General features: G+C 38.7%; 1 protein-coding gene across 3 annotated transcripts in view; it reads right to left on the bottom strand.

Annotated features, from left to right (window-relative positions):
• BDP1 (B double prime 1, subunit of RNA polymerase III transcription initiation factor IIIB) overlaps window positions 1–27,450 on the bottom strand; it is a 56,820-nt gene that overhangs the window by 14,752 nt on the left and 14,618 nt on the right. For all 3 annotated transcript variants that reach the window (XM_021380629.1, XM_021380628.1, XM_021380627.1), the window contains exons 11-29: window positions 27,078–27,258; window positions 25,898–26,057; window positions 24,057–24,133; window positions 21,943–22,108; window positions 21,169–21,245; window positions 20,450–20,606; window positions 19,968–20,050; window positions 18,675–18,906; window positions 18,080–18,183; window positions 16,134–16,341; window positions 15,495–15,682; window positions 11,300–11,516; window positions 10,647–10,762; window positions 8,585–8,801; window positions 5,954–6,153; window positions 4,558–4,948; window positions 2,155–2,271; window positions 1,700–1,736; window positions 184–267 (exon numbers count right to left, since the gene is read on the bottom strand). In XM_021380629.1, coding sequence (XP_021236304.1) covers window positions 184–267; window positions 1,700–1,736; window positions 2,155–2,271; window positions 4,558–4,948; window positions 5,954–6,153; window positions 8,585–8,801; window positions 10,647–10,762; window positions 11,300–11,516; window positions 15,495–15,682; window positions 16,134–16,341; window positions 18,080–18,183; window positions 18,675–18,906; window positions 19,968–20,050; window positions 20,450–20,606; window positions 21,169–21,245; window positions 21,943–22,108; window positions 24,057–24,133; window positions 25,898–26,057; window positions 27,078–27,258 — 3,012 coding nt within the window. The remainder of the gene's footprint in view (window positions 1–183; window positions 268–1,699; window positions 1,737–2,154; window positions 2,272–4,557; window positions 4,949–5,953; window positions 6,154–8,584; window positions 8,802–10,646; window positions 10,763–11,299; window positions 11,517–15,494; window positions 15,683–16,133; window positions 16,342–18,079; window positions 18,184–18,674; window positions 18,907–19,967; window positions 20,051–20,449; window positions 20,607–21,168; window positions 21,246–21,942; window positions 22,109–24,056; window positions 24,134–25,897; window positions 26,058–27,077; window positions 27,259–27,450) is intronic.

Raw genomic sequence — 27,450 nt, 5'->3', positions numbered from 1 at the left:
CCAGCTGCAGTGCCTAGTCACTTAGTGTAAGTATGTGCTACAATTCAGCAGGACTAAACGCATAAAAGACTCCTGATTTCCTGCTATGCAGCCCCATGTAGAGCTCTGCAGCCACTGCTCTGTTCCTCCTTAGGTGGACCCAGAAAGCACAAGGAAGACTTTGTCTCATAAATCAGATCATACCTTCAGTGCTTGCTTTTAACTGGAACGTTGGATCACCCATTGCAAGTAAAGTCATGGCAGCTTCAGTGCTTCCATCACTAACTCCTGCAAAGTTGTTCAAACACAGATCAAAAATCACAATTATACTTACAAGAAATGTATTTACCCACATTCAAAAAACACTTGACGTTATCATCAATACAGTGCAGAATGTATTTTTAAATTGTTTTCATTGATGAATTGGGATACTCATAAACAGATGGCAATTCTCATCCACTAAATCCAGTATTCCTTGAACGATATTTCCTGAAGGATCTGCAGTCTGGAGGACACGGGGTGGAGAAGGCTTATGTTGAGGAGTTTTTCATGACAGATTGTATCCCGTAGGAAAGACCCCATACTAGACCAGTGTAAAAGCACAAGGAGGAGGGTGTGGCAGAGGTAAAGTATTATGGACTGCAACTCCTGTTACCTCCTTTCCTGAGTAGCATGGGGAAAGGGGAGTCAGGAGTGAAGTTGACTCTGGGAAAGGCCAGGATGGGGAGGTGTGGTGGGGAAGAGGTGTTTTAGTCTTCTCCACTTCTCACCACCCAACTCTACTTTTAGTTAGCAATAAAATAAGATAAACAAACTTTCCCCAAGTCAAGTCTGTCCTGTAAAGTGATCTCTCTGTCTGTATCTCAACCCATGTGCTTTTCCATCTTATTTTCTCCCACTGTCCTATTAAGGAAGAGAACCGACAAAGCAGCTGGTTATGCATCTGATGGCCAGCCAAGCCACCACAAACGGAGAAGGAGAAAGTATGCAGAAATCCATAACCTGTAGCATTGATCTATATCCCTGTTAAACTTCTGTTTCCTAACCAACTGGTCATATAGAACTAAGTATTTCCATTCTCCAAAATTATTGTACTGAAATAAATCAAAGCACGACAGTAGACTTCGCCTTCTTCAACCAAGACAGTAACCCAGTCAATATAAAGAGTTCCTTAGAAAGACTGAGAATGTATTTACATTTCCAAGTGAAAGCAATTCTGAAAAACAAGAGATCTGTAAGGGTTTGAAACATATCTACTATGGAAAGAGTACTTTCTTCTGGTCAGTCTAGTCAGAGACAACACAGAGGACAAAGCTATGACTCTGCCTGCTCTTATTATCAGTTTGTGACACGTCAAGTAAGCTGTAAGTTGGGGGTTGGAATTAGATGATCTTTAAGATTCTTTCCAACCAAGCCACTCTAAGATTCTACGGTTTGTAAAGTCTCCTCTTCTCCCAGTACAGCTAACTACAGCACAGTACTCAAGAAAATGCACGTTCTGGCTCTAAGAAACAGAACTTTGCAATGTTTAGTCCACCTACTTGATAGAGAACAGAAGAATGTAAACAGTTTAAGCCTTCTCAAAAAACATAAAAGAATCCAGTACCTCATGAGCGTTTTCTTTTTTAAGACACATGAATTTTGTAATTTTCTCCAAGAGTAACTACAAATTGGTAGCATGTTAAAGGGGAAGACATGAACAAGATAACTGCGTATCTACCTTTGTCCACTTCTGGATTTTCATGTACAGTTGTTTCCTTAAAAAAAAAAAAAAAGAAAAACATATCAGAGATCTATACAAAAAATCGGTCTGCAATTTTAATCTAATGCACACTGGTTAATTCTCTGCCTAAAGATCACCCTGGCTTTAAAATGGTATATTAGAAGCTGACAATATTTTATAGTTTTCCATATCTATACCATTACAAGCAGGCCTGGAAACCAGTCAAAGGCCACAGCTTTGTGTCTGCTGTAAAACAAGAGAGAGAAAAGGATGATGAAGGAGAAAGGGAGGGTGAGGAAACAGTGGGAAGTTGTCTCCCCATCAACTGGCTCCCCAAGGAGAAAAAGTAAAGAGTGTAACTATCAATAGTTTCTTAGAGATGGTTACCAAAGTACAAAGATGATGGCAATGCTGAGTATAGCGTCAAAAAAAAAAAAAAGAGACATTCTTACAGATGGTAAAGTGTTCCCTTTTTCCTCCTTCTGTATGACTGGCTGGACACACACATGAGAAGGACTTTCTACATCAGTAGCCACAGGCACATCTGGGATATTCACAGATATATCCAGCTGTAAAAATTAATTTGAAAGCATTTCAGTTCATCAGTCCAAGCAGAAAATCTGTCAAATACTTTTTTTCCCCCCAAAATAGACCACATGCTTAGCAGATATTGAACATTTTATAGGATCCCTTCATAAATCAAGTACTAAACATAACTGCAGATTAAAGAAGGAAGCAATTGAAGGAAGAAATGGCAGTGCTGCTTGTAACTAACTAGAAGCATCAGAAAATCTACGTTATCTGGTTGAGATCTTTTGAGCTAGCTATTGAACTCATAGGTGTTTCGTTGATTTTCTCAGTTTTTCTGCTTTTCAAGTCTTCAGGAAAAAAAAATACTAAGGACTTCAGATACTTGCCATTTTCAGAAACATGGACTAGAAATATGGCAGAGCTGTTACAATACTGCCAGTGAGGTTCTTATGAAAATTGCTTAATCTATGCAGTTAACAAAATCTTGCACTTTTACTGATACTTTCTGTGGATCTATTTAAATCTGGAAACAGGCATCTAACCATATTCTTTACTATCATTTATGACTCCTGTGTGTTATAGCAGGAAACTTGTTGATCATTCCCATACCTAATATTTGCACATCTTTGGAAGGCAAAGATTCAGCAAAACTTTCCCTGAAACAACTCTGCTCTCCATTATTGTTCTAGAGTTTCCCAAAGTGTTTTGACTGAGCTTTAATTTCTTGTGCTGCTTCACCCAGAGCAAGAAACAATATGCTTAATTTATGTAAAAAAGCAGGATTTCAACAGGAGAAAAAAGGAAGAAGACTTGTTGTAGTAAACCAGAAGCAGAGCTGGAGTCAATTTCCTCTCCATTGTTTGTGTAATTGAGATGATACTGCGCCTTGCTCCACTTTTAGAGTTCTGAGTCTAATTCTAGTCTAAAACTGCAATTAAACACCAGGCCTCTGGTGCTCTGGGCTTGAAGTTACTAACTCTAAAAGTGGCCCATGGAAGAGGCAAAACATACAGCTTTTTGAAAAAATAATTGCCAAAACATAGGGACCACGGCCTTCGGATCTGCCCATGCCAGACATAGCAGGATCTCCCTTGAACAGGCTCCAGCCTGTGGAAGTTACATTGGAGCACGGGGAAGAAGCGGAGTCCATTGCTGTGTCAAACTCTGCAGCCTGAAGGGATATAGGGCTTATAACAGATATACATTTAAGGTTAACCCATTATTTAAGTTTTATGTTACAGGAAGCACTGTAACAGGAACCATATGAACAAAGGAGGACAAACCTCCAGAGAAACCAGAAACTGTACTGGTGATCAACCCGAGCTGACTTTGGCATCAAAAATTCAACATAACACACCACTTCAGCTGTTGTGAACAACCATCATAATAAACGGAACACAGGTCATGGACTAAATGAACTCAGTGGATACTTGATGGACATTTTATGGGGGTAGGCTACAGACAAAGGGAATGTTACCCATGTATATATCAAAGGACTAGAGGAAGGTTGTGGTTAAATATGGATGCACTGGATACTGTTGGACAATTGAATGACAAATACTATGGAATGAAGGGGGGTGGAGGCTGCACTGGCTATGGGTAGGATGAAGCTACAGGAGGAGGAGGAATGAAGCATTTCTGATTACGGTGTTTGTCTTCCCAAGAAACCCTTATGTTTGCATATCTTTACCCTGTTTTTCAGGAAGCACTCTGCTGGTGGAAAGTAGTGAATAAATTCCTTATTTTGCTTTATTCTCACATGCAGCTTTTGCTTTGCCTATGGAACTGTCTTTATATCAATCTTCTCACTTTTATTCCCGGCCTTGCAGGATAGGGAAGTGAGGAAGCAGCTGCATGGGTGACTTGTTGGTGGCTGGGGTCAATCTACCACACCATTAAAGTTCCTTGATGGCATGGCAGTGGCAGAAACCACACACAGAAACATCTCTCTGATTCCCTAAAGTGAAATGCTCCATTTGTAGAATGTAGAAGTGAAATGCTCCATTTGCTCAGTCCTAGGCCTCAAAACATACAGTAAGCATGTCAGGATGTGCCTAAATCCAGTCCCAAATAAATTATCTGGTGAACACCCTGCAGACCTACTGACAGCTCATAACACTAATTGGATCTTAGATTGATGTAGTTTCATTTGAAACCACGTACATGTGTCAAGTAAACATCCTTGCTACTGTCAACACAATTCTTAATGAATTAAACTAAACTGGGATGAGAAGAAAACAAGTACTAGCAATTGCAATTAGAATTAAAGCTTCTGTTTGAACAACAAAACAAACATGCATACACAGAACACAGCTACATTATACCTCTTCCATCGTTTCCTCTATCTGAACAGGAATAGGCTTAGGAGATCTAAGACCTACAGGAACAAACACTGGAGCTTTATTTACTTCCTCTAGAGCAAAACACTCATCTTCATCATCAGGCTCAAAGTCATCTGCTTCCTCCTCATCCTCTTGAGAAGCCCGAAGGGTCACCAGGCTGTTTGTTTTTGAACTTCTCTGCTCCTTCACAGGTTTCTTTCTGTGTGCAGCTTTCATGCTTTTGCCTCTAGTAACACTCAATTTCACTTCTTGTCTTTGATTCTCCTTCTCACAGCAATCAGCCCCACATTCAGAGGCAGAAGATGAACCAGTTCTTAGCTCTAATCCATGTTTCGGTAGTGCTATCTGTTTTGATGACCTCCCAGATTGTCTTCTAGAACACATAACAAGAGCACATAACATGAGTATGTTAAAAATAATAATCCAGTCTAATACAATCAAAAACATTAAAAAAGAGACACCACAAATCAAAACAAACTCAATGAATAGAAAAGGAGAAAAGGATCACTGTGATCAACAATACAATCCTGTTACTTCCTGACAGACAGTGGCAAAAATGCATTCAGATATTAGTCCATCTGAAAACCAAATCTTCATGTATGCACAACGTACCGATTTTAAGCATGCAGTAAGCAGCTTCAGAGTGCTAAAAAGCTGCATTATGAAATCTGAAATGAATTTTTTGTAAGAAATACAAAAATTAACTTTCATTTTGAGAAAGGTAAAAGTTGTGGACTTTTTAAATCATAGGAATTTCTCCAGTTTTCCTTTGCTGAAAGTATAGTACAGAACCCAAACTATGAGATTTCAGTTAATCTTACTAACGCCTAGAAACCAGAACTGTTAGATGGTAACTAATTACCTGCTCAGGTTTCTTAGAACACAATTCTAACTCTTTGAATTAGTCACCATCTCCATCCTCAATGTGATGGTCAGAACCACTTTAGGCAACAAAACTAATTCCAGATTTCAGCCCTAAAATAGCTTCCATAGACAACTGTTAGGAAGATGAAACCAAGTACAAACAGAGGGCAATTCCAGCACAGTTTGTTTAGATAAATCCAGTAATCACTTTGTCCCCAATAAGGGTATTTTAAAGTCCTCCTTTTAAAATCCGGAATTTCTACTGAGACCAAAGTGGAACCCAGAGTAGGCTGGTGAGAGTGCTGGCTATGTTCATTTTATGAGGCTGCAAACAGAGTAAAAGGTATAGAGATATCTGCATGCATCTGTTATGGTTCAGGTGGAAGACGGAAGTGCTAACACCTTGCATGTCTTCTCTCTCACACACATGCACACTTCAGAACAATGGCTAGTTATTAAGGTCTAAGAACAAAAACAATCAGTGGAGCATACAAACCAAAATTAGCTGTTATACCTTGTCTGACTGTCTGATTCTTTTTGCTGAGAATCTTCTTGTTCTTCTTGACTCTCACTCTCTAATGATATCTCTGGAGACTGGAAACTACTATTCTGCCTGATTCTTTTACAGGACGGTTCCTCAACGGAGTCTGGAAAATGATGTTTTCTTGTAGCCTCTGTGAAGGATGCTGCATCTTCTATGTTACTGGAGTTTTGCTGAAGAGAAGAGACAACTGCTATCATATTAAGTATCACATTTTTAAACTCATTTTAGTAATAATTTGAAGAAAAAATTTTGAAGTTCTTGAGCATGTGCAGTTGTAATCTGATAGCACAGGTCATTTTGCCCCTCTTTTTTCTTTTTATTTCAGATTTTAAAAAAGTACCATTAGATGGTATTAAATATGATACCTGAGTTTCCCACTGAAGCTAAATAACACACCAACTCCATACACAACTTATCAAGAGCAACATGTCAGCAAGAGGAAAGATAGATCATTTTCTGTTTTCTAAACCTGTTTCTTACCTGTTCATTTAAGAGTAAAATATGAGGGATGGAAAAAAATGTTTTCTGCCCTGGGAACCAACTAAAAAGAAGAAACTATTACAGTTTACAGAACAGAGTTTAAATGTTATTCAAACACACAAAAAATCAGACCACAAAACGTAAGTTATGTTATAGTTAGCAAGGTGATATCATAGAATCGTAGAATGGCTTAGGTTAGAAGGGACCTTAAAGATTGTCTAGTTCCAACTCCCCTGCCATGGGCAAGCTTGTGAACCACCAGATCAGGCTGCCCAGGGTCCTATCCAACCTGGAGTTGCATGCCTACAGGGATGGGGCATCCACAACTACTCTGGGCAACCTGTTCAAAAACCTCAGCATCCTCAGAGTAAAAAATGTCCTCCTAATATCTAATCTAAATCTCCCCTCTTTTAGCTTAAAATCATTCCCCCTTGTGCTATCACTATCAGACTGCGTAAAAAGCCAATCTCCCTCCTGGTTATAAGCTTCCTTCAAGTACTGGAAGGCCACAATGAGGCCTTTTCTTCTCCAGGGTGAACAAGCCCAGCCCCTTAACTGTTCTTCATAGGAGAGGTGCTCCAGCCCTCTGATCATCTTCGTGATCCTCCTCTGAATGTATTCCAGCAGTTCTACATCCTTCTTGTGTTAGATGCCCTGGACAGTGCTTCAGATAGGGCCTCACGAGGGCAGAGTAGAGGAGGACAATCACCTCCTTCATCCTGCTGGCCACCACTCTTTTGGTGCAGCCCAGAATACAGTTGGCCTTCTGGACTGCAAGCACTGCTGGATCATGTCAAGCTTTCCATCCTCGTGTAATTCTCTGTGGGGCTGCTCTCAAGTTCTTCTCCCAGTGTGTATGCATATCTACGATTGCCCTGACCCTAGTGTAATACCTTGCACTTGGCCTTGTTGAACCTCATTAGGTTCATGTTGGCCCACTTCTCAAACATGTCCAAGTCCCTTTGGATGGCATCCCTTCCTCCTGTTGTATCTACTGCACCACTCAGTATCGTCAGCAAACTTGCTGAGGGTGCACTCAATCCTATTATCCAGGTCACTAATAAAGACACTGAAAAGCACTGGTTCCAATATGGAACCCTGGGGGATATCACTCATGACCAGCTTCCACCTGGATATGGAGCCATTGCCCACAACACTCCAGCTGCGACCATCCAACCAATTCCTTATCTACTGAATAGTCCACTCTTCAAATCTGTATCTTGCAAATTTAGAGATAGGAAAGTGAGGTGGGACCATATCAAAGGCCTTTATTTTTTTTTCTGTAGGAATTGTAGGTTCAAGGAACCTCAAATTTTCTCACATACATGTAGAAACTTTATGACAGTAAATAATGTATCTATTCCCACAAAAAAACCTGCTTGGATAGGAATAGAACTATCATTCAAAAACTATGCAATTCTGCTCAAAGATTAAAAAAGAAAACCATCAGTAAAGCATATTTCCACCAACCATGGGTACTTAGCTAAAATAACAGAAAGATTTTAGTAATCCGTCACAAAAACAAGGATCACCACAGAAAAAAAACACAAAAAACTTGAATTCACATGCCACAGCTTTTGACAGAAAAGGAATCAGTATCAGATAGCTCAGAACTGCTGAAGGAATTGAAGTAGAAAAAGTCTGAACTCTGTTCACATACATATCGACTTGTAAATTGATCCATACTACTAGAAAAATATGAGTTGTAGGTAGTATTGGATATTAGAAAACGGCCTTACTATCCATTGTTCAACAGATAACAAACATTAAATTTAATGGCAATGGTATTAGCATGCATTTACGACTACCACAGAATCATAGAATGGCTTGGGCTGGAAGGGACCTCAAGGATCATCAAGTTTCAATTCTCCTGCCCCATGTAGGGTAATTCAGATTTCTGCATGTAAACTGTAAAACTTTAGTCAACACTGTACTTTAAATATTTCCTCAGTGTTTAAATGTTAACTCAGCATCATTTCCAAAGGTGAAACCCAAAAAAGGAAAGCATCACCTTAACTTTTCATATTTATATATTGAATTTTCATGTCATCTATGAGTTCTAATAAGCTAAACACAAGAACTGAGGTATAAACAGGCTCAAAACACATGATCAGCACTTACCATTGATACACCTGTTTTTTCTAACGAATGCTCTTCTGCATTTCTAGTCTCAGCGTTGTCTTCATCTCTTCTGTTTCTATCTTCTTCAGAATGACCCCTTTTTCTATGAGCTCTTGTTAGGTTTGGCTTTGGGCTCCTGAAGGATACCCTTGCTTGCTGTGAAGGTTTTGTATCACATTGCTTACTGTCTTCTACAGAACTTAATTTTTCATTAGACCTAGAAAAAAGTATTTTTCAACTTTTACTTTTCAGGCACTACAAAATACATTCTACAAGCTTATCTTATTATCAAATATTTAGAACATACAGTTAGAAATGAATTCAAGTGTTCTGTGTATTTATTTATTTACTTAAACAAAACAGAGTTATAAGAGTAAAAAGAACAACAAAAAGATTATATAATTTGCTTTTCTGCAAGAATTGACCTTTTAGTTTAGTTTTGGAAAAACCTTTCAGGAGGAAAACAAGATTAAGATGTTAGGTAGAGATAAAAGTTTCAGCTACCATGGGTCCCCCAGATTAATTAACCATAGGAGCACAATCTTAATTAACTCCAGTATTCAAGGTACTACTGCTTTTAAACAGGACAAAATTCTCATCTCTCTTCAATTACATTCAGATCAGTGAATAGAAATCTGAAGCTTTTAAACAAAGCAAGAAGGTGGATCAAGGAAACTACAGGCTGTTCTGCCTCATATTGATCCCAGGGAATGTGATCTAACAATAAATTCTGTAAAGCACTTCCAGAACCATGAAAGACAAGAAGCTTAACTAACCTGATAGTCTTCTGTGAGAAATAACTGACTTGGTAGGCAAAGGGAGAGCAACAGAAATTATCTACTTTGACTCCAGCAAGGCTTCCAACACTATCTCCCCTAGCACCTTCATAAAGAAACTGATAAATTCTAGGCTGTATGAGCAGACAATAAGGTAGCCAGAAAACTGGCTGAGCAGCTGGGCCCTGAAGGTCGCAATCAGTGCCACAAAAACTAGTTACCAGGATAGTTACCAAGAGCTACAGGCTTAAGGGGTCAGTACTGGCTCCAGTCCTCCTTATCGTATCATTAATGATCAGGATGATGCAGAAGAGCCCACCCTCAGCAAAACTGCAGATGACACAGAAGCGAGAGGAATGACCAATATGCTAGATGCTCATGCTACCATCCAGAGGGACCTGAGCAGGCTGCAGAAATTGGCTAGTACCTAGCTGTCCAGCCTTTTGGCTTGCATGGGCTGCACTGAGTGAACAGGTATTGTCTCCATAAACATTCAGTTAAGTGTTGATGAATGTCAATGGCTGCAATTTTTTTTCCACACGGAGAAATTCAATTCCATTCCTTAGCTTCATTCACACTTCCATGTCAGACACCATTCAGTCAGACTGTCCCGCTGTTGCCATCTGTTGCACAGCAACAAAATGGAATAGAACACAGGTGGGAACGTTCAACCTCTACTGCTGTCCCACCAACATGTGTCTGTGACATCATGGGCCAACATAATAAAACAAGAGGCATCACTTTTGAAGCAACTCTCATAAAATATACAATACCTTTCATATATTTAAGCAAAAAAAATATCTTATTTTAATCTTTTAATATGTTTTATTGATACAAAAAAAATAGAACAAAACTAGTGGGATATTGGACCTTCTTTTTGTGAAACTAATGCACCAGTCTCTGGTTCAATGGCAGTGGCTGCAATTCTTGGTGAGTTCTCAAAGTGTTCCACAGATTTTTGATGTAATATCTAAGAACTCACAAAACTCAGAGCCAGCAACTCAAAAACCTAGCGCTGTATGGAAGCAAGTGGACAAATAGTGTACCACTATTTAAAATAAATGAAGAACAACAAAAAAACCCACAAAAACTAAACCAGTAGTAACTCACTTTAACTAAAAAGTGTGCCTTGATAACATGGGATGAAGCTGCACTATAGGCACTGAAATTGAAGAATCAGAGAAACACAAGTAGAAGGAACAAAAGAACTGACATCTTCAAAGACCTATCTTTATGCACCGAACAAAAACTTTTCATACATGATTTTTGCTAAACTCTAACCTTACCTGCTTTGTTCACACAATACGTTTTCAGAAATACAGGGCACCTGAGGAAGCTCTTGCTGTGGCTGTTCCTCATTGCTCAATACATTTGCTTGATGCAATGCAGCTTCATTTTCACCCTTTGATTTGCAATAAAATACAAGTATCATCCATTTCAACACAAAGAAAAAAGGAGAATCAAGTAAGGTTATAAAACAGAAGTGCATTTATAAAAACACAAAGAAGACTTTAATTTTTACATAAAAACAGACTATCCTGCGCCTTCTCTTGATACTTTCTGGTTTCCTTAACACAGGCTTGAATCATCCATGCAGGGAAGAAAAAAAACAAGCGAAATGCCCATCTTTATGTATTCCAATGTAAAACAAACTTGTATTCTAGTTACTTAAACGTACGTAATACTTTTATCTACCATGCAACCCAACCAAAACTAGATACTCCTTTGCTAGAAAACATTAATATTACAAGTTGTAGACTTCATTAATTTCATACCTGCAATATCTCAACATACAAGGTTTTATGGGAATTATTTCCTAGCAGGTGGTGTCTCTACTTCGGAGAGTGAAAGTTAAATGTTCTGAAGTAATTGCCAAAGATAGAACATGTAACTTGGAATCCTATTTTTTAGGCAAAGTAGCTATTCTTAGTAGACTTACAATAGCAGACACATTACAAGCAGACTCGGGTTTTTGCACTTCCACGTCATCTGCTTCAGATTTTTTATCCTCGTTATTTTCTGGTATTTGTAATTGCTCCCTTCCAACATCTTTTCCCAAGTTGGGTTTGTACTTCTGGAATCTGCTCCTCACTAATTGGACAGGTTGAAGAGGTGTTTGTTTACTTTCATCTTCAGTTGTGATTTTTCTATTGATGCTAAGTTATCCAGAAACAAACAAACAAAATCAAATTTAATACAAAATCATGTCATTAAAAAGTATAGGTTCATCATATTTATAATATAAAACACAGCTCATTTTTTAAAAGACATTACACAAATGTAAAGTTTTGCTGAGTGTTAAGTTATGCACACAAATCTTTGTTTCAGCAAATGTGTATAGGCATTTATCTACTAACTACTTCCACAACAGAAATAATTCTTAATGTCTTATGACTCCTGAATGCTCACAAACAACAAGATGGAAAAGTGATCCTGCAATAGAAGGGATGAATGCCTGCAGCCCTCCAAAAAGCTTCCACCTAAAAAGTGAGGTAGTTGACAGTCAGTTGAAATGTCTCCCTACCAATGCATGTGACATGGGTAACAACCAGCAGCAGGCAGCCACTGTGAAGCTGAAAATCTACAGTCTGATCACGATCACGAAATCTTGTTTGTTTCATGCCTTTGTGGTATGAATCACAACTGGAGTGCTGTGATCGATGGCGATCAACTGTTGAGACGGAAGAGGCAAGGGAGGTGGGATAACTGATCTCTACAAAATAAAGATTGATTTCAACAGTGCTGTCCTTGAAAAATAGCAATACACAATATGGGTGAAAATTAGAGACCAAATCAACAAAGGTTGGTGTTTAATACTGAATGGAGGGTGCAGATGTAGAGTTCTTAAAATCTCCTAATATTGCCAGGTGATTTTAACCACCCTGATATCGACTGGAAAAGTGACAAAACAAGCTGCAAGCAGTCTAGGAGACTCTTGCAGTACACTGAGGATAACTTCTTATTTCATGTGGTAGGAAAGTCCAAACAGAGAAGATGCAGTGATCAAATGCTTGTGGAATTCATGATCTTAGCTGGGCAGTACAGTCAGGACCCTAAATTTTCAGGAAGTGAAATTCCAAAATGTTAAGGGACCTGTGGATGGAATTCTCTTGAAAACAGCCCTCATGGATAAAGAAGAGAGCCAGCAGATATTTAAAGATATCTTTCTTGAAGTGCAAGAGCTCTTGATTCCCACGTGCAAGACAGTGAGCAAGGAAGGCAGGAGACAAGCATGGCTGAGCCAGGACCTCCCAGTCAAACTGAAACACAGGAGGGAATGCACAGACAGTGGAAGTAGAGACACACATCCTGGGAAAAATACTGGGATACTGACAGAAGTGTAGGAATGGGATCAGGAAAGACCAGGCAAGGGATTCTAATGGGTACATGAGTCAGTAAAGGAAGACAAAAGAAACTGCAGCCCCTTGGATGAATGAGACAAGGGTATCTGGAAACAAACAACATGGAAAATGCTGAGGTACAACTTTACCTCAGTTTTCAACAACTGCTCTTTCCACATCTCCTAAGTCCCTGAACCTCAAGGCAGGGTCTGGGGGAATGAAATCCCACCCATCTTAGAGAAGATCAGGTCTGAAATTGCATGAAGAACCTGAAAGTACTTGAGTCCATGGGAAGTGACAGAATGCATCCCACGATTCTAAAGGAACTGACAGAGGAAGTACCTAAGCCAGTCACCACCAAATTTGAAAAAATCACGGCACTAAGTCCTCAGTGACTGGAAAAAGAGGAAACATCACACACATTTTTTTAAAAAGGGTATAAGAGAAGACCTTGCGAATGGCTGACCAGTCCACCTCGCCTCTGTGCCTGTTATTATCACGGAACAGGTCCTCCTGGAAGCTATGTTAATGTATATGGAATACAGGGAGATGATTAGAGACAGCTAACATGGTTTCACAAAAGGCAAATCATGCTCAACTAATCTAGGGGCCTTTTACAATGGAATGACTCCGATGGTAGATAAGGGAAGAGTGACTGATGTCATCTACCTTGATTTCCGTAAGGCCTTTGATATGCTCCCCTGTGGAGTATGCCCAAGCATAGCCTGCTGAAGAAGGGGAGAGGTCATGAAAGACTGGAGAACAGGACAGGGAATAAGTCCATTAGCTGTCCTGTGGTTGATAATGAGAACTGCCCCTAGCCATGCAGGCCAGGTAAGGCCATAGCTATACCTCTGTCACTCCACTTGTTTTACCTACACCTAACAACGTGTGGCCTAGTACTCATGTCAAGGGCCTGAGCTATGACTGAAAGTTGTCAAGGAATACAGAAAGTGCTGCCTTTGGCAAAAACACAGAGACCATAAAACAGTGTGATGATCAACATATAAGCAATCCAAGACATTTAAGGGAACTGAAAATGACATCTTAAGGAACCAGCAGAAGTTTCTCTGCTTTTCTGCAAAGTCATGCATTTTCCATACGCCTGCTTATATCTTTCTTTGCATAACTTGCAACAGTTCATCCCCCCCGTCCCATTTACCATGGCAAACCACATGTAAAAGGGGTATAAAGTCAGGATGCTAGAGGACGGCTTTCAGAGCTCCCCTAAGCTGGCCTGAGACCCCCCCAGCTTGCAACACCCCACTCCCCCCCCCACCCCACGTCGGACCCCATCCTGCAATGGACACATCAGGTCACATAACCTTTGCTACCCTAATTTACCTCCCCCCCAGAACACTGATCAGTCATAGGCTAATACACTGTTCGCTCAGAATACATATGATTATAGATATATGTGCAACATCTTGCTCAGGATACATTTAATAAATTGTTGGTGCACTTGATCAGCGTCAGTGAAGTACGCCATAGTCACTGTCTTCTTGCTGGGCAAAATAAATCAAGGAGTGGAGTGGGACATCCTCCCTCACAACACTCTTGCTTCTCAATTGGAGAGAGATGGATGTGACGGATGGTTAGGAATTGGCTGAATAGGCACATCCAAAGAGTTCGAGTTAACAGCTCAATGTCCAAATGGAAAGCAGCAACAGGTAGTGTCCCTCAAGAGTCCGTGCTGAGAGTAATACCATTTAATCTCTTCATTAATGAGTCAGTGGGGTTGAGTGTATCTTCAGCAAGTATGTGGAGGACATTAAACTGAGTGATGAAGTTGGTATGACAGAAGGAAGGGAATGCCATTCAGACAGCCCACAAGAAGTCAGCCCACGTGAATCTCATGAAGCTCAACAAAGTCAAGTACAGTGTTCTGCACAAGGGTTGGAGTAATCCCCAGTACCTGTTAAGACTGGGAGGGTGACTTGAATGAGAGCAGCACAGTGGATAAGGACTTAAGAGATGCTGGTAGATGAAAAACTGGCTATGAGCTGGCAATGTGCACTTGCAGCCCAGAGACAATTATATTCTGGTCTGCACCAAAAAGAAGCCAGCAGGTTGGGGGAGGTGTTTCTCCCCACCTACATAGCTTTCGGGAGACCCCACCTAGAGTACTGCATCCAGTTCTGGGATCTTCAGCACAAGAAAGATGTAGATCTATTAGAGAAGGTACAGAGGAGTGCCACAAAAATGATCAGAGCCAGAAAATCTCTCCTATACAGAAAGATAGAGAACTGGGTTCATTCGGCCTGCAAAAGAGAAGGCTGGGGGAGACCTCACTGAATCATCTCAACTTTTAAAGTGGGCTTATAACAAAGACAGACAAAGACTGCACAAGGACCTATAATGACAGGACATGTGGCAATAGTTTTAAACTAAAAGAAGGTGGGCTGAAATTCAGTATTAGGTAGACTGGTGGTTAGTTACTGGCAAAGGTTGCCCAGAGACGTGGGTGCCCCATACCTAGAGGTGTTCAAGGCCAGCTTGGTTGGCAGCTTTGAACAACCTGATCTAGTGGGAGGTGTCCCTCTCTATGGCAGGGGAGTTGAAACTAGATAGTCTTTAAGATCCCTTACAGCCCAAACCATTCTGTCAATTTAAAATGAATATTCATTCATTTGATGCTTAGCATGGCTTTGATACCACTAGTGTTAAAACCGTAAGAAGTAACAATCAGTATTTTTATCAGACTTTCTTTGCCAATTAGAAATCCACTACCAGAACAGTTTCCTTTTAAAATGCCTTCATGCATTCAAGACATAATTATAGCTAGACTCTTACCCAGCACTAGTACTTGAGGTCTCATTTTGGTTATCTACGGGTAGACAAGCCTCCAATTTGCCATACTCTGATCCGGAAAGTGTGTCTGGGGACTTAAAACTTGAGCTCTCAGAAACATCCTGAGAGCTAACTGACTTTTCCTTTCCTAGAGATTCCAATGATTGCAGGACTCCGCAGTTTTCTGCTTTCTGAAAATATGAAAAAAAAATATGAGCAAGAAAAAGTCATGGTACTAAATCCAAAAAGGAGTTTTTTTTATGTCCACAAAGCTCAGTACTAATCACTCCTCAAAGCGTTTCCTGTCCAAAAAGGCCATCTCCTTTTAACTGCTTACTAATAATTTCCCAGGCTTTCCAAGAAAATTTCATATTTCTTTCTTTAACTAAACTCCTTGGAAGGTTGATTTCTTCTTTGTTATCTGTTTTCAGCGCTTTTATTTCTTCACTGTCACCTCATGAAGTTCACCTCAGGTTAGAAACAACTGGAAAGTACAAGAGTTTCCACACAGATCATAGCTTTTGAAAAATAAATTGTTTTCTAGAAAGATTAATCTGTCTTTTTTTTAAATCACCAAATGTTTCTTTCAGTTCCACAAACTCTTAAGCTGAAATCCAACTGAAGAAAAAAAAAATGCCTTACATCTATATCAGGAAGGATGCAACATTCGTGAGTGCTCTGCATCGAACTTTCTTTCTTGTTGGTATCCTGTGATACACCTTTATTTATATCCATCACTTCCTTTCTACTAGCTGTTCTGAAATTTGGCTTTGGTCTATGGAATCGACTCCTCAGTAACCGAACTGATGAAGTAACAGTTTTGTCTTCTTGGTTCTCAGGACCAGACTCCCTACAAAAACAAACAGATAAACAGTCGATGGGATGGGACAACACGAATTCTCCAAATCATATTTAACACACTTGTATTTAATTTTCTGCAGTAGCCAGAAAATTGTATTTAATTTTCTGCAGTAGCTAGAGCAAGAGCAAAGTAATGGACATTATGAAAAAGATCAAATAAAAGCACACTGAACATCATCAAGAACCTGTATCTTGTAAGTAGGTCAGCAAAGGATAAGTAAAAAAGAAGCAATTGCAACACAACTGCAATTTCTAGTCACACTTTGAGAGGAATGTAAGCATTTTACAAATTCCTTTATCTATCTAATAACTTCTAGAACTAAAAAAAAGATTCACAGTGTTTTTAATTTATTTTTTATTTTTTTATTTTTTAAATAAAAAGGACAACTTATTACAGACATGTCCAACTCGTGGCCTGTAGGCCGGACATGGCTTGGCCTGGCCCAGCCCATCCTGAGGCTGCTTCCTGCCCTGCACCATCATGCTGATGGCTCTTCCCTGCCAAGCAGCCCAGCCTGGACCCAGGCACACACCCATTGCTCAGTCACCATCAAACATCGGTGTGTGATTAGCACTGTCCAAGCCAAAACCAGGGCATGGGGATCCAAAATTTCTGACAAGCATCTTGAGAACTAAGAATTGCAGCCACTGCCACTGAACCAGACACTGATGTGTTAGGTTCACAAGAAACAAGGTCAAATACCCTACTAGTTTTGTATTTTTGTTGCTCCCTCTTTTTTTACTGTTTTAATAGAAATATTAAAAAATAAAATAAGTTGCATTGCTTATATACATTAACTAGGAAGGCTGCTCCAAAAGTAATGCCTCTTGTTTTATTATGTTGGCCCACGACATCAGAGGTGGATGGTGGTGGCAGAGCAGTAGAGGTTAAACCTTTCTACCAATGTTCTGTTTAGATTTGTGGCCACATGACACGTGGCAGTCTGACAAAATGGTGTCTGACACGGAAGTGTGGATGAAGCAATGGTGTGTCCCTGAATTCCTCCATGCAGAAAAAATTGCACCCATTGACATTCCTTGACACCTGCTGAATGTTTATGGAGACCATCACACAGAGAGGCAGTGAGTGATGTGTTTCAGCAGTGGCGACAGTGGGTCACTTCTGCTGGTGCAGATTTTTACAAGCATAGCATGCAGGCTCTTGTTCATTGCTGGTGAGAATGTATAACTAATGGTGCTGACTATTTTGAAAAATAGTGTTTTGTAGATGAGAATTCACTCTATCAGACAGTGTCATTGTGCTCTTTGTAGCTGTCATAGAAAGAAAAAGGAGGCATTACTTTCAGGGTGACCTACATATTTAATGTACGGCCCAGGACAATTCCTCTTCACTCAATACATTCCTGGCAGGCCAAAAGACTGGACACTCATGGCTTAATAGGAAACCAGATCCTATAGTGAGGAACTTACATAAGCACTTAAGGATATTTATCCTGCTAGGAACCAACATGGAGAAGATAACCACAGGAACTGAGTATCCCTTAGAGATTTATTTCAAAACTATGTTCACCATGCAGATCAGTCCTTCTGAGCTTTTGGATTTTGTTTTTTTTTTTTGTCTGTTGTTTAGTACTGTCTTGATTAAAAGCAAGTTTTATATTTGCAACAAGATGTTTAATTCTGGAGTTGAACTTTCAAGTGTGGTGTGTCTGGAGATACTGACAGTTTTGAACCACCCCATTTCTCCAGTTAAAAAATAATCTTACCCTGTACTGAAATCTGAAACATCTTTCAAGACATCTGAAGATCCTTTTTCATTTTCCACAGCTTTTAGCTTCTGTGGACTTGTCTTGGGAGCACCAGCCATATCCTAAGAGGAATAGAAGTTTCACTGTATTAAGAAAAAAAGATTTGGCCAATCTCTTCTTTGGAAGGACAGGAAGGACAAATGTTTATTTTAATCACTCTCTTATTAAAAAAAAAAACTCAAAAAAAAGTTCTTTCTTCATGTTCCTCAGCTAAAATCACTGAATACTTTAAAGAAAAAACATTGTTATTTTGCTGCATACATTCCATCTGAAATTGTATTTTTTTCAACATTATCCTTTCTATACAGCACTTCTCTTTTCAGATCCAGTATCAGCCATAACCACAAAAAAAAGTGAAATATAATCTGTCTCCATGGAAAGCAAATCTAAATACAAGCACTAGAAAATTCTATGACAATTCAGTTTAACTGGAAAGAATAAGATACAAATGCTATGCTTACAAATTAAGTAGTATCTACCTAGATCTTTATTACTAAAGGCTTCTACTCGGGTCCAGCAAAATTAAGTCTATGCAGCTGCTCAAGAAACTTACATTTTTGTGACATGAATCATTGCTTTCATTCACATGGTGTATCACATGTTCTTCTGCTCCTCCACCTTCAACCTTCTCCTCTTCAGGATCTTTTTCATGTCTGTGGTCTTTTTTCCATGCAACAGCCCTTCCTAGATTTGGTTTTGGTTTCTGCACTCGGCCTCTTTTTAAAGGCGCTGGTTTCAGCACACTCTGTTTGCTGTCTTCTTGCGAACCAGCCGTTTCATTAGACCTGGAAAAATACATAAAACATCTTGTGTACTTATGGATCTTAAAGTGGAAGGCTCTTAAGGAAAGTATATTTTCCTCTTTTAAGCACTAAATAACATATGCTTTTGTAACGCAGAGCTATGCATTACTAAGTCCATAGAGACTGTAAACATGCTTGAGAAGTAAAGATTTATGCTTGCCCTGTTCTTTTCTTTCTCCACTGGAGATGGGATCCTACACTAGACAGATCTTTTTCTGGCCCACAGTTACTCTTATCATATTCTTATCCAGTCTAGAAGCAGAAGAACCTAATTTAATGAAGGCTAGGAAGGGTATCAGAAACTTTCAGAGAATATATAAATAACTTGATAATCTTACTGATATAAAAATGTCAGATATATCTACAACTACCATGTTCTTTTATGCCTTTACACTGAGAACCATGTTATGCAGCAAGAAAGACAATACAGAACTAACTGCTGAAGTATTTTTATGCCTGATGAAACCATGTATACTCATCCTCCACCCTCTTTAAAAGGATTAAGAAACATTCTTTTTTTTTTTTGTTACTAATTCTCTGGTAAAACACATTCCTCCTGTTACTCTACAGCTGTCATTTCTCCACTAAACAGAAATAGAGGAAACACTTACTAATTAAAATATACAATAAATTACCCATACTGGAATTTGTTTCTCCTGATGCCAAACACATAAATGCTTAACTATTTAAGAACAAACATTTATTTGTTGTTTAAGAACTCAATACTTTTCACCACTGAAACGATGGCACATCAGTATTAACGCTATTAGCGAAAGCTTGTTTTAGTCTGCAAGGGACTAGCTAATTTCTTTGCATTCATTATGGCCATTGATTCATTTAAAAGCACTGCTTTAAAACTAAAAATGGCTAACTTATTTATTAAATAAATAAACATTATTCATCTCCGAATTTCTATCTCACTGCAAAAGTTCCTTAAGAAACTTCTATAACTACCATGCTATGTAACATTACCAGATGTGAGGGTGGCAAATTGCAACACAGCAGCAAGTTCTTTCTTTTTTTTTTTCCCCCCACATACTTACTGAGACACCATCTCCAAGACTTTATCATCTTTTTCTGCAGCTTCTCCACTGGTAACATCCAAGCTATTACTTTGGTCAGTACTCTGAGTAGAAACAGAATATTAAGACATTAACTCCTTAGTATTTATCAAGTGCTGCATTTCCTAACAGACCATGTAACTTATCCATGACAAGACACAAAACAGGTTGCTTGTGACAGATGCAACCACTTATACAGTAAATATCACATAGCCAGAAAGGTGCAGTAAAACCTAGTTCAAAAAAACAAAGTTGTGCTTGCGGCATGGCATGAGAGATAACTGACATCTACTATTTGTGCAACAAGCTCCCACCTAAGCTGAGATCTCTACACAACATCACGGTCACTGATTGTTAAGTGCTAATTCCTGGTCATGCTCAGGAAATAAAAAGAGAATGCTGCTGTTGCATCCAACAGTTTTTTAGCTATTACATTATTTGCAGTTATCTTACACTATTAATACCTTTTCATTTTCTTCCTTAGACTCTGGATGGGACGTTTTACCATCTTCTGCGCTGTTTTTATTCTCTTTTCTTCCAGATGCTCCTGTAAGATTAGGCTTAAATCTCTGTCGATTTCCTCTAATTCTTGCCACTGCAAACACAGTTTTCTCAGGCTCTCTGCACAAAGGATGCACAATAATGACATTCACTCTGTAATATGCAAGCCTAATATCCAATGATTCACACAGTTCTCTTCACTTGGGAGTCAATATTATATTGAGTTACCTTTGGAAAGATTTGCACACACTTTTGCAAGTTCCTTCATGTAAGTATCAAACATTGTTTAGTCTTAAGAGTGTGGAAACTTCATTTATCTAGATATTGAAAATATATGAAGTTGTCACACTGGTGAGGACTCTACGTAGACTGCATTGCTGCATCTCCAAGTATCATAAATAGCTGGCAGATGGGGTGGGGGCAGAGCCATTGTTACCACTTCCCCCAGGTTCCAAGCATTGTTTGTACTTTATAAAAGTAGTACTTTCCACAACTTCCCACAAAAAAACACACATATCTTCTACTGCAGTACCATTACTGGAATCATCCTTGAAAATTCCAAAATAAAATCTAAGATTCATATTAATTATTAGTATTGTATTTTTTTCTAACATCTCTATGCAAAATGAATTAACAATTACAGTCAGTTAATGATGACTAGAAAAGTCATCTCAATACTTACTCAGATTTAGTACCCAAATCCATGGTCTCTGCTTCTGTGATTTCATTTCTGTTTACTCCACCGTCTTGCTCAGAGCACTGGAATTAAGGCAAATATTGCAGTTTAACCCCAGTGGGCAGCAAAGCACCACACAGACTTTCACTCACTTCCCTCCCAGAGGGACAGAGGGGAAGAGATTCAGAAGGGTAAAGGTTAGGAAATTCATGGGGTGACATACAGACAATTTCTAAATTAAAAAAAAAAAAATTAAACAAAAGAAAAGCACCAACAGATGCAAAATACAATTGTCCACCACCACAGCCAGTCCCTCTGCAGTGGCAGCCTTAGCAAACTCACAGCCTTCCAGCATTTCATTGCTCAGCACAGCACTACACGGAATGGGACAATCCTTTGGTAACTTGGAGTCATCTGCCCTGGATCTGTTCCCTTCCAGCTTCTTGGGCACCTCCAGTTCCCTTTGCTGACAGCACAGTATGAGGAACTGAAGAGACCTTGGCTCTGTGTAAGCAGTGCTCAACAGCCACTAAAACATCTGTGTGTTATCTGCACTATTGTCCTTACCAATCCAAAATACAGCACCACTTGGGCTATTATCAAGAAAATTAACCCTATCTTGACAAAAGCAAGCACAGCATGAAATATTATTCTTGGATGAGTGTACAGATACCTCAGATGCAGTAGTCACAACACTATGTATTAAGCAGCTTATACAGAGGATAAACATTGGTCAAAATTGATACAAGCACCTAGCATATTAAGAAGAATTCTTCTAACCTGTTCAGTAGTATTCACAAGTTTTGGAGAGGAAGTCTCAGCCTCCATTTTCTCATGGTTTACTGCTTCTTTCTCACGGTTTACTGCTTCTTTCTTACCAGAAAACTTCATTATATTGGGTTTAGGTTTTTGCAAGCGCCTTCTCTCTGCTGGCTTTTCAGTTTTCCTTAAGAAATAAGAAGAGGTAGTTTATATTACTACTAGAGAGAAACAGTCATTGATGCATTAGTTTCACAAAGTCAAGGTCAGATATCCCAGAAGTTTTGTGTTTTTGTTGTCCTCTTTTTTAAAATAAAAATATTAAAAATTACAATGTTACTTATATACATTAACTATATCATATATTTTTTGAAGGCTGCCCCACGAGTAACACTTCCTGTTTTATTATGTTGGCCCATACCAATATGGGTATTCCCACCGCTTCCCACGACATTCTGTTGCCACTTGACAGATGGCAACAGAGGGGCAGACTGACAGAAAGGTGTCTGACATGGAAGTGCGTACGAAGCAAAGGTGTGTCACTGAATTTCTCCATGCAGAAAAAAATGGCACCCATTCACATCCACCAGCGTTTGCTGAACGAGACCAGCCAGTGCATGTGAGCACGACGTGGTGCTGGATGGATGATGCATTTCAGCAGTGGTGACTGTAACAGTGGGTCACCTCTGCTATTGCAGATTTCTACAAGCACGGCATGCAGGCTCTAGTTCATTGCTGGTGAAAATGTACGGCTAACAGTGGTGGCTATGTTGAAAAATAGCGCTTTATATCTGAGAATTTGCTCTATCAAATATTGTTATTGTGCTCTTTTATCCATCGTTGTTTCCATAGAAATAAATAGAAGGTATTATTTTCAGAGCAACCTTTGTGTATGCAGCCCAAGACAAACAGTTAACTCAGTGAAGCCCAGGCAAGTCAAAACGTTACCCACAGATTATCCCTATGGACAGTTTAGGCCAGCTGTCCTGGTTCTGTCCCCTCCCAGCCCCTTCAGTGGCAGGACAGTACAAAAAGCTGAGAAGCTGAAACATCCTTGGCTCTGTGCAGCACTACTCAGCAACAACTAAAACATCAGTGTGTTATCAACACTGCTTTTCTCCTATAGTCAAAACATAGCAGACACTATTTGACTATCTCCTATAGTCAAAACGTACCAGACACTATGAAGAAAATCAACTCTGTCCCAGTTGGAACCAGGACAGGCATACAGGCAATCAATTTCTTTATCCTTAGCCACAACAGAGAGTCTTAAGATTGAGACACAGCTTGCCAGAGCTGATAATCTTCAGACTGCTTAGTACTACCTTTTCTTCTATTTTTCTCAGGACAGGAAAGATAAAACTGACATCCTTTACCATGATGGAGAGCTGCCCTTCAGTCAGGGAATGACTGAAGGGCAAAGCTTTAATATTTTAAAGGGCAGCCAAATTACCATGATCTTGTAGTAGACCACCTCTAAACCAACTTTAAAGAATTACATTATACACACACTCATAGATAATTAAGTCTCTGATCACCTAAAATGGAAACTTTAGACACAGAGTCGTTTAAACACCACTGCTCAGTTACAGAAATAAAAGTAAGAAGTAGTTAAAAGATTAGCTTCACAACAGACTGCAGTCAAGACAGACAGCAGGGAGTATCTTCTGGAAAGGTGTGTCTCCACTTAAACTCTTGCACTGAATTCCACAGAGCAACAACTTCCAATTAGGAGGATCTGAATACACCACACACGATGTACACAACAAATAGTCTATGATGGCCATATTCAAAGAATACAGTGAAGATCTTTTTAAGATCAACTTTCACAACACAGGTTCACCCACAAAATGGAAACACTAAGAAATCTCTCACTGTTGCTGACTGTAGAGGGAATAGCTCTCCACAAGCTTTGTTAAGCCTTCTTCTGGCATATACTCTACACTATGTATGTCTTAGTTGAAGCATTACTCACTCCTCAGTAATCAAAACTTCTATCAATAATTCTTAAATATTAAAAAAATAATTATCTGCTATATAGTCCAGCTTACATGGGTGAAATGGAAATACAGACAAATGAAGTCAATATGGGTTTAGCTCAAGTAACCCACAAGGTAAAAAATAATTCCACTTACATTATTTGAGACTGAGAACCACCTTCTGATGCATTCTGCTTTTCCTCTGGCTTATGCAAACCATGTGTGTCTACATTCTAAGTAAGATGAAAAAATTATTTTAAGAATTAAGTGATAAGCATGCAAGAACTCTGCTATAGCGTAACAACAAGCAGAAACAAGAAGAAAATCAATTTCCTTTTTTAACTGAATGAAGCTGGTAACAGACTCTTTGGGCAGTAACAGTTAGGATTGGTCTCCAGGTCTAGTATTTAAATCAGCTTCCTATAGAACACTGACTGTAACTCTGAAAATGAAAAAAAAAAAAGCAACAACAGCAAACTAATAGCTATTTCAATAAAGTTTCCATAGAACCTATCTAGAGAATTAAGATGAAAGCCTACTCTCTAATTGATTCACTTCTTCAATTATATTGATAAAATTACATTCCACATCACTAGTTGGGTGAGTATTTCTGATTTTTAAAGAAAATCAGACACAGCAGGCCAGCACAACTAGAACTTTCCTTAAAGATCTTTTGGAATAGTCTGTTCTAGAGAGTATTTGCCATTTTCTCATGTCAAAAAGCCACAATTAATCAGCCAGAGAGCTTGGCTACTCTGGCTACTAAGACTACTGTGATAAGCTGATGTATGCAGAGCTCATTCATTGGATGAACCTACATTTTTCAGTTCATTTATGTTTATGAATATTATTCCAACTACTATGTATCATGCTAACATTTCCAACGACAGGCATTTAGAGTTTGTGAAGGCCGAAAGTAGTTAATTTTCCATTAACATGAAGACACTGTTTTAGTGATCAGAATCTAAAAGGTCATAACAGGAATTATTTGCTTACCACTTCAGGGAAACACTAACACTTACAATTTCCTAATCTTTCACTGCAGAGCTTAGCTACAAGGTAATTCTTTGTCTTAAAAAGCAAAAGAGAAAGTAATTTATTCCTAAATACAAGTTTTCAAACTGTACACTAATTTCCAAAAATGACATAATGGTACGAGGACAGAATGATGATCAGAGGAATCACAGCAACAGAACACACTCTATGTAAGGAGAAGTGTAAGATTAGGACTCCTTATCCTGAATCTACTGCTGAAGAGAGGAAAAACGATATTACAAAAGAATAGTTTAGGCTTCAGGCACCAGGCTTAAAACAATCCAAAGAATACACTTTTATACTATGTGAATTAAAGTGAGGAAGTTTCAGCGTGCTGTTGTTGAAAAAGGCACAGGCATATGTGAAAAGGCAACTAAATATGAAATCATGAGTATAAGGTCTATGAAAGAAGCTGCATGAAATCACAAGAAGTTTCTAAACTGCTGGATCTGATTAGAACATACCCAAACAAAGACAACTCAATCTTGTTTCAGTTTCTTATATCTTTCCTGGAATATCTCAAACCAGCCAGGATCAGCAAGCAAAAGTTCAGACAGGTTTCTGTTCTGAGGCATCCCAAATAACCCTATGCTTACACTGCTCAGTTTCCAACATTCTGCTAGTAAGCATGGAGCAGCAAAAATCGGCTCCAAGGCAACATCATTTTACTACTAATATTGCATTGCTTCAATTTTGAATAAATAAACTGTTCAGCTTTATAAATTGCCTGTGAGATAAGGCAGGCATAAGCAGTATAACAGCCCATTAAAGCTAATGATTACTGGTAAAACTTAGATTTTGGTAATGTCCTCAGGCTTCTTGCCTTTTTTGCACCTCATTGCAAAGCATGGCCAGAAGAAACCCTACACAATCAAAAAATGGCTTTGATCTACACAAATATTTTTAATAATAAAAAGGAAGATTAAAAAAAAATCACAATTGCACAAAAGAAATAAATATACCGTTGTTTCTCTAGCTTCTTCAGGCTGTCTTTCTTTGCTTCTAGTTCTTGAAACTGGAAACTCTGAAAGCTGAATTTCCTGTGATACACCACCTGCGATATCTAGGCTCCCCAGTTCAGTAGATTCCGTTACTAGTTTAACATCACTGCTACCTTGAAAGCTGAAATAATAAAAGCACACAAAAACTATAATGGTACTGTATTTTGGTTAAAAGCTATTGTTGTTTACAGACAGATCAAGTTGCACATAAAAATTTAGATTTATAGTATAAGCAATTTTGACTTTAAATGACTATGTTTAACACAGTCTGACAAACTTTAGTGATGTTCCCATGATCTGAGCTGCAAAAGTAGAAAAGTTGTTTTAAAATATCAGGTGTTAAAACATTGCTTGAGCATTCTAGACTAAGTAACCCTAAAAACAGACTTTACTGATATCAACACTGTATAAGGACGAATTTTTCCCGATCTTCTGTAACTATGCTGAGTTCAAGGACAAATACTGTTCTTTCATGTACTTCCAAAGAGGAATTAAAGTACATAAAAGTTTCTGGGAAATGGTATGAAATAACAAAACATTTACAGTGTTACTATATAGAACAGATAACATACAAAATTACGAATCAGTCCTGACAGCTTCATAATCACTTTATATGTAAAAGACTTTCACATATAAGAAGTTTAACAAAACAATTATTTATTATTTCTTATTCCAGCAAAATACCCAACATTGAAACAAAAAGCCTGCTTCTCTTCCCAGGTTCAGCACAAAGTCCACAGATGAAAATTCCAAGGGTAAAGCAATGCTACCTAGCAACATTACCAAGCACTGCTTTGAGGAGTATTGGTAGTCAGGATGAGCTAACAGACTTCATGAAGAGCCATATTTAGTCCAACGCTATTTTCAAAACGGGGAAGCAGTTTTTAATGAAATTTTTATATTACTGGAATTTTTTTTTTTTCCAAGAATAGTGCATCAGGGCACTACCAGGGCAAAGAACATATTAACACTGTAAATTAAAAGCAGCTTACTGAAACCTGGGACAGTCCTTGAAAATTAAAAACCTGCCCATTTTCTGTCACTTAATGTGACGGCAAAAACAAATGAATAGAACTAATGTTAAAAGTTTAAATCGGTTTTTTTTTTTTGTTGTTCCTAAGTGTTCCACTGCAAACATTACCCGGATAAATTGACATCACTTTCTCTCTCTGTTATGTCATCCATTGGTAAAAAGGACTGTGATCTCTCCTCCTCTTCAGCAGGTAGATCATCTTCTTCTTCTTCCTCAATAACACTGCCCAGTTCTTCTCTGCAGACAGTACGACCAGTAGTGTTTGTATCATTGACTATTTTTTTTCCTGCTAATAAATAAGAATTAAATCAATCTGGATGTTCTGCACAGCAGCTTAGAATTCCAGCTTTTGCATCCTAGCTACAGTGAAGGAAGTGTTCCTTTAGGGAAAAAAAAATCCCAGCAGAACATGCCTACTAGGTATTATATTTTAAGAGAACTGTTTCCATCTACAACAAAATACAACATGAAGATTTAGGAT

The sequence above is a fragment of the Numida meleagris genome, chromosome Z (genome assembly GCF_002078875.1).
Source record: "Numida meleagris isolate 19003 breed g44 Domestic line chromosome Z, NumMel1.0, whole genome shotgun sequence".
In the NCBI taxonomy this organism is placed as follows: domain Eukaryota; kingdom Metazoa; phylum Chordata; class Aves; order Galliformes; family Numididae; genus Numida; species Numida meleagris.
This window is presented reverse-complemented; position numbering and strand designations above follow the sequence as displayed.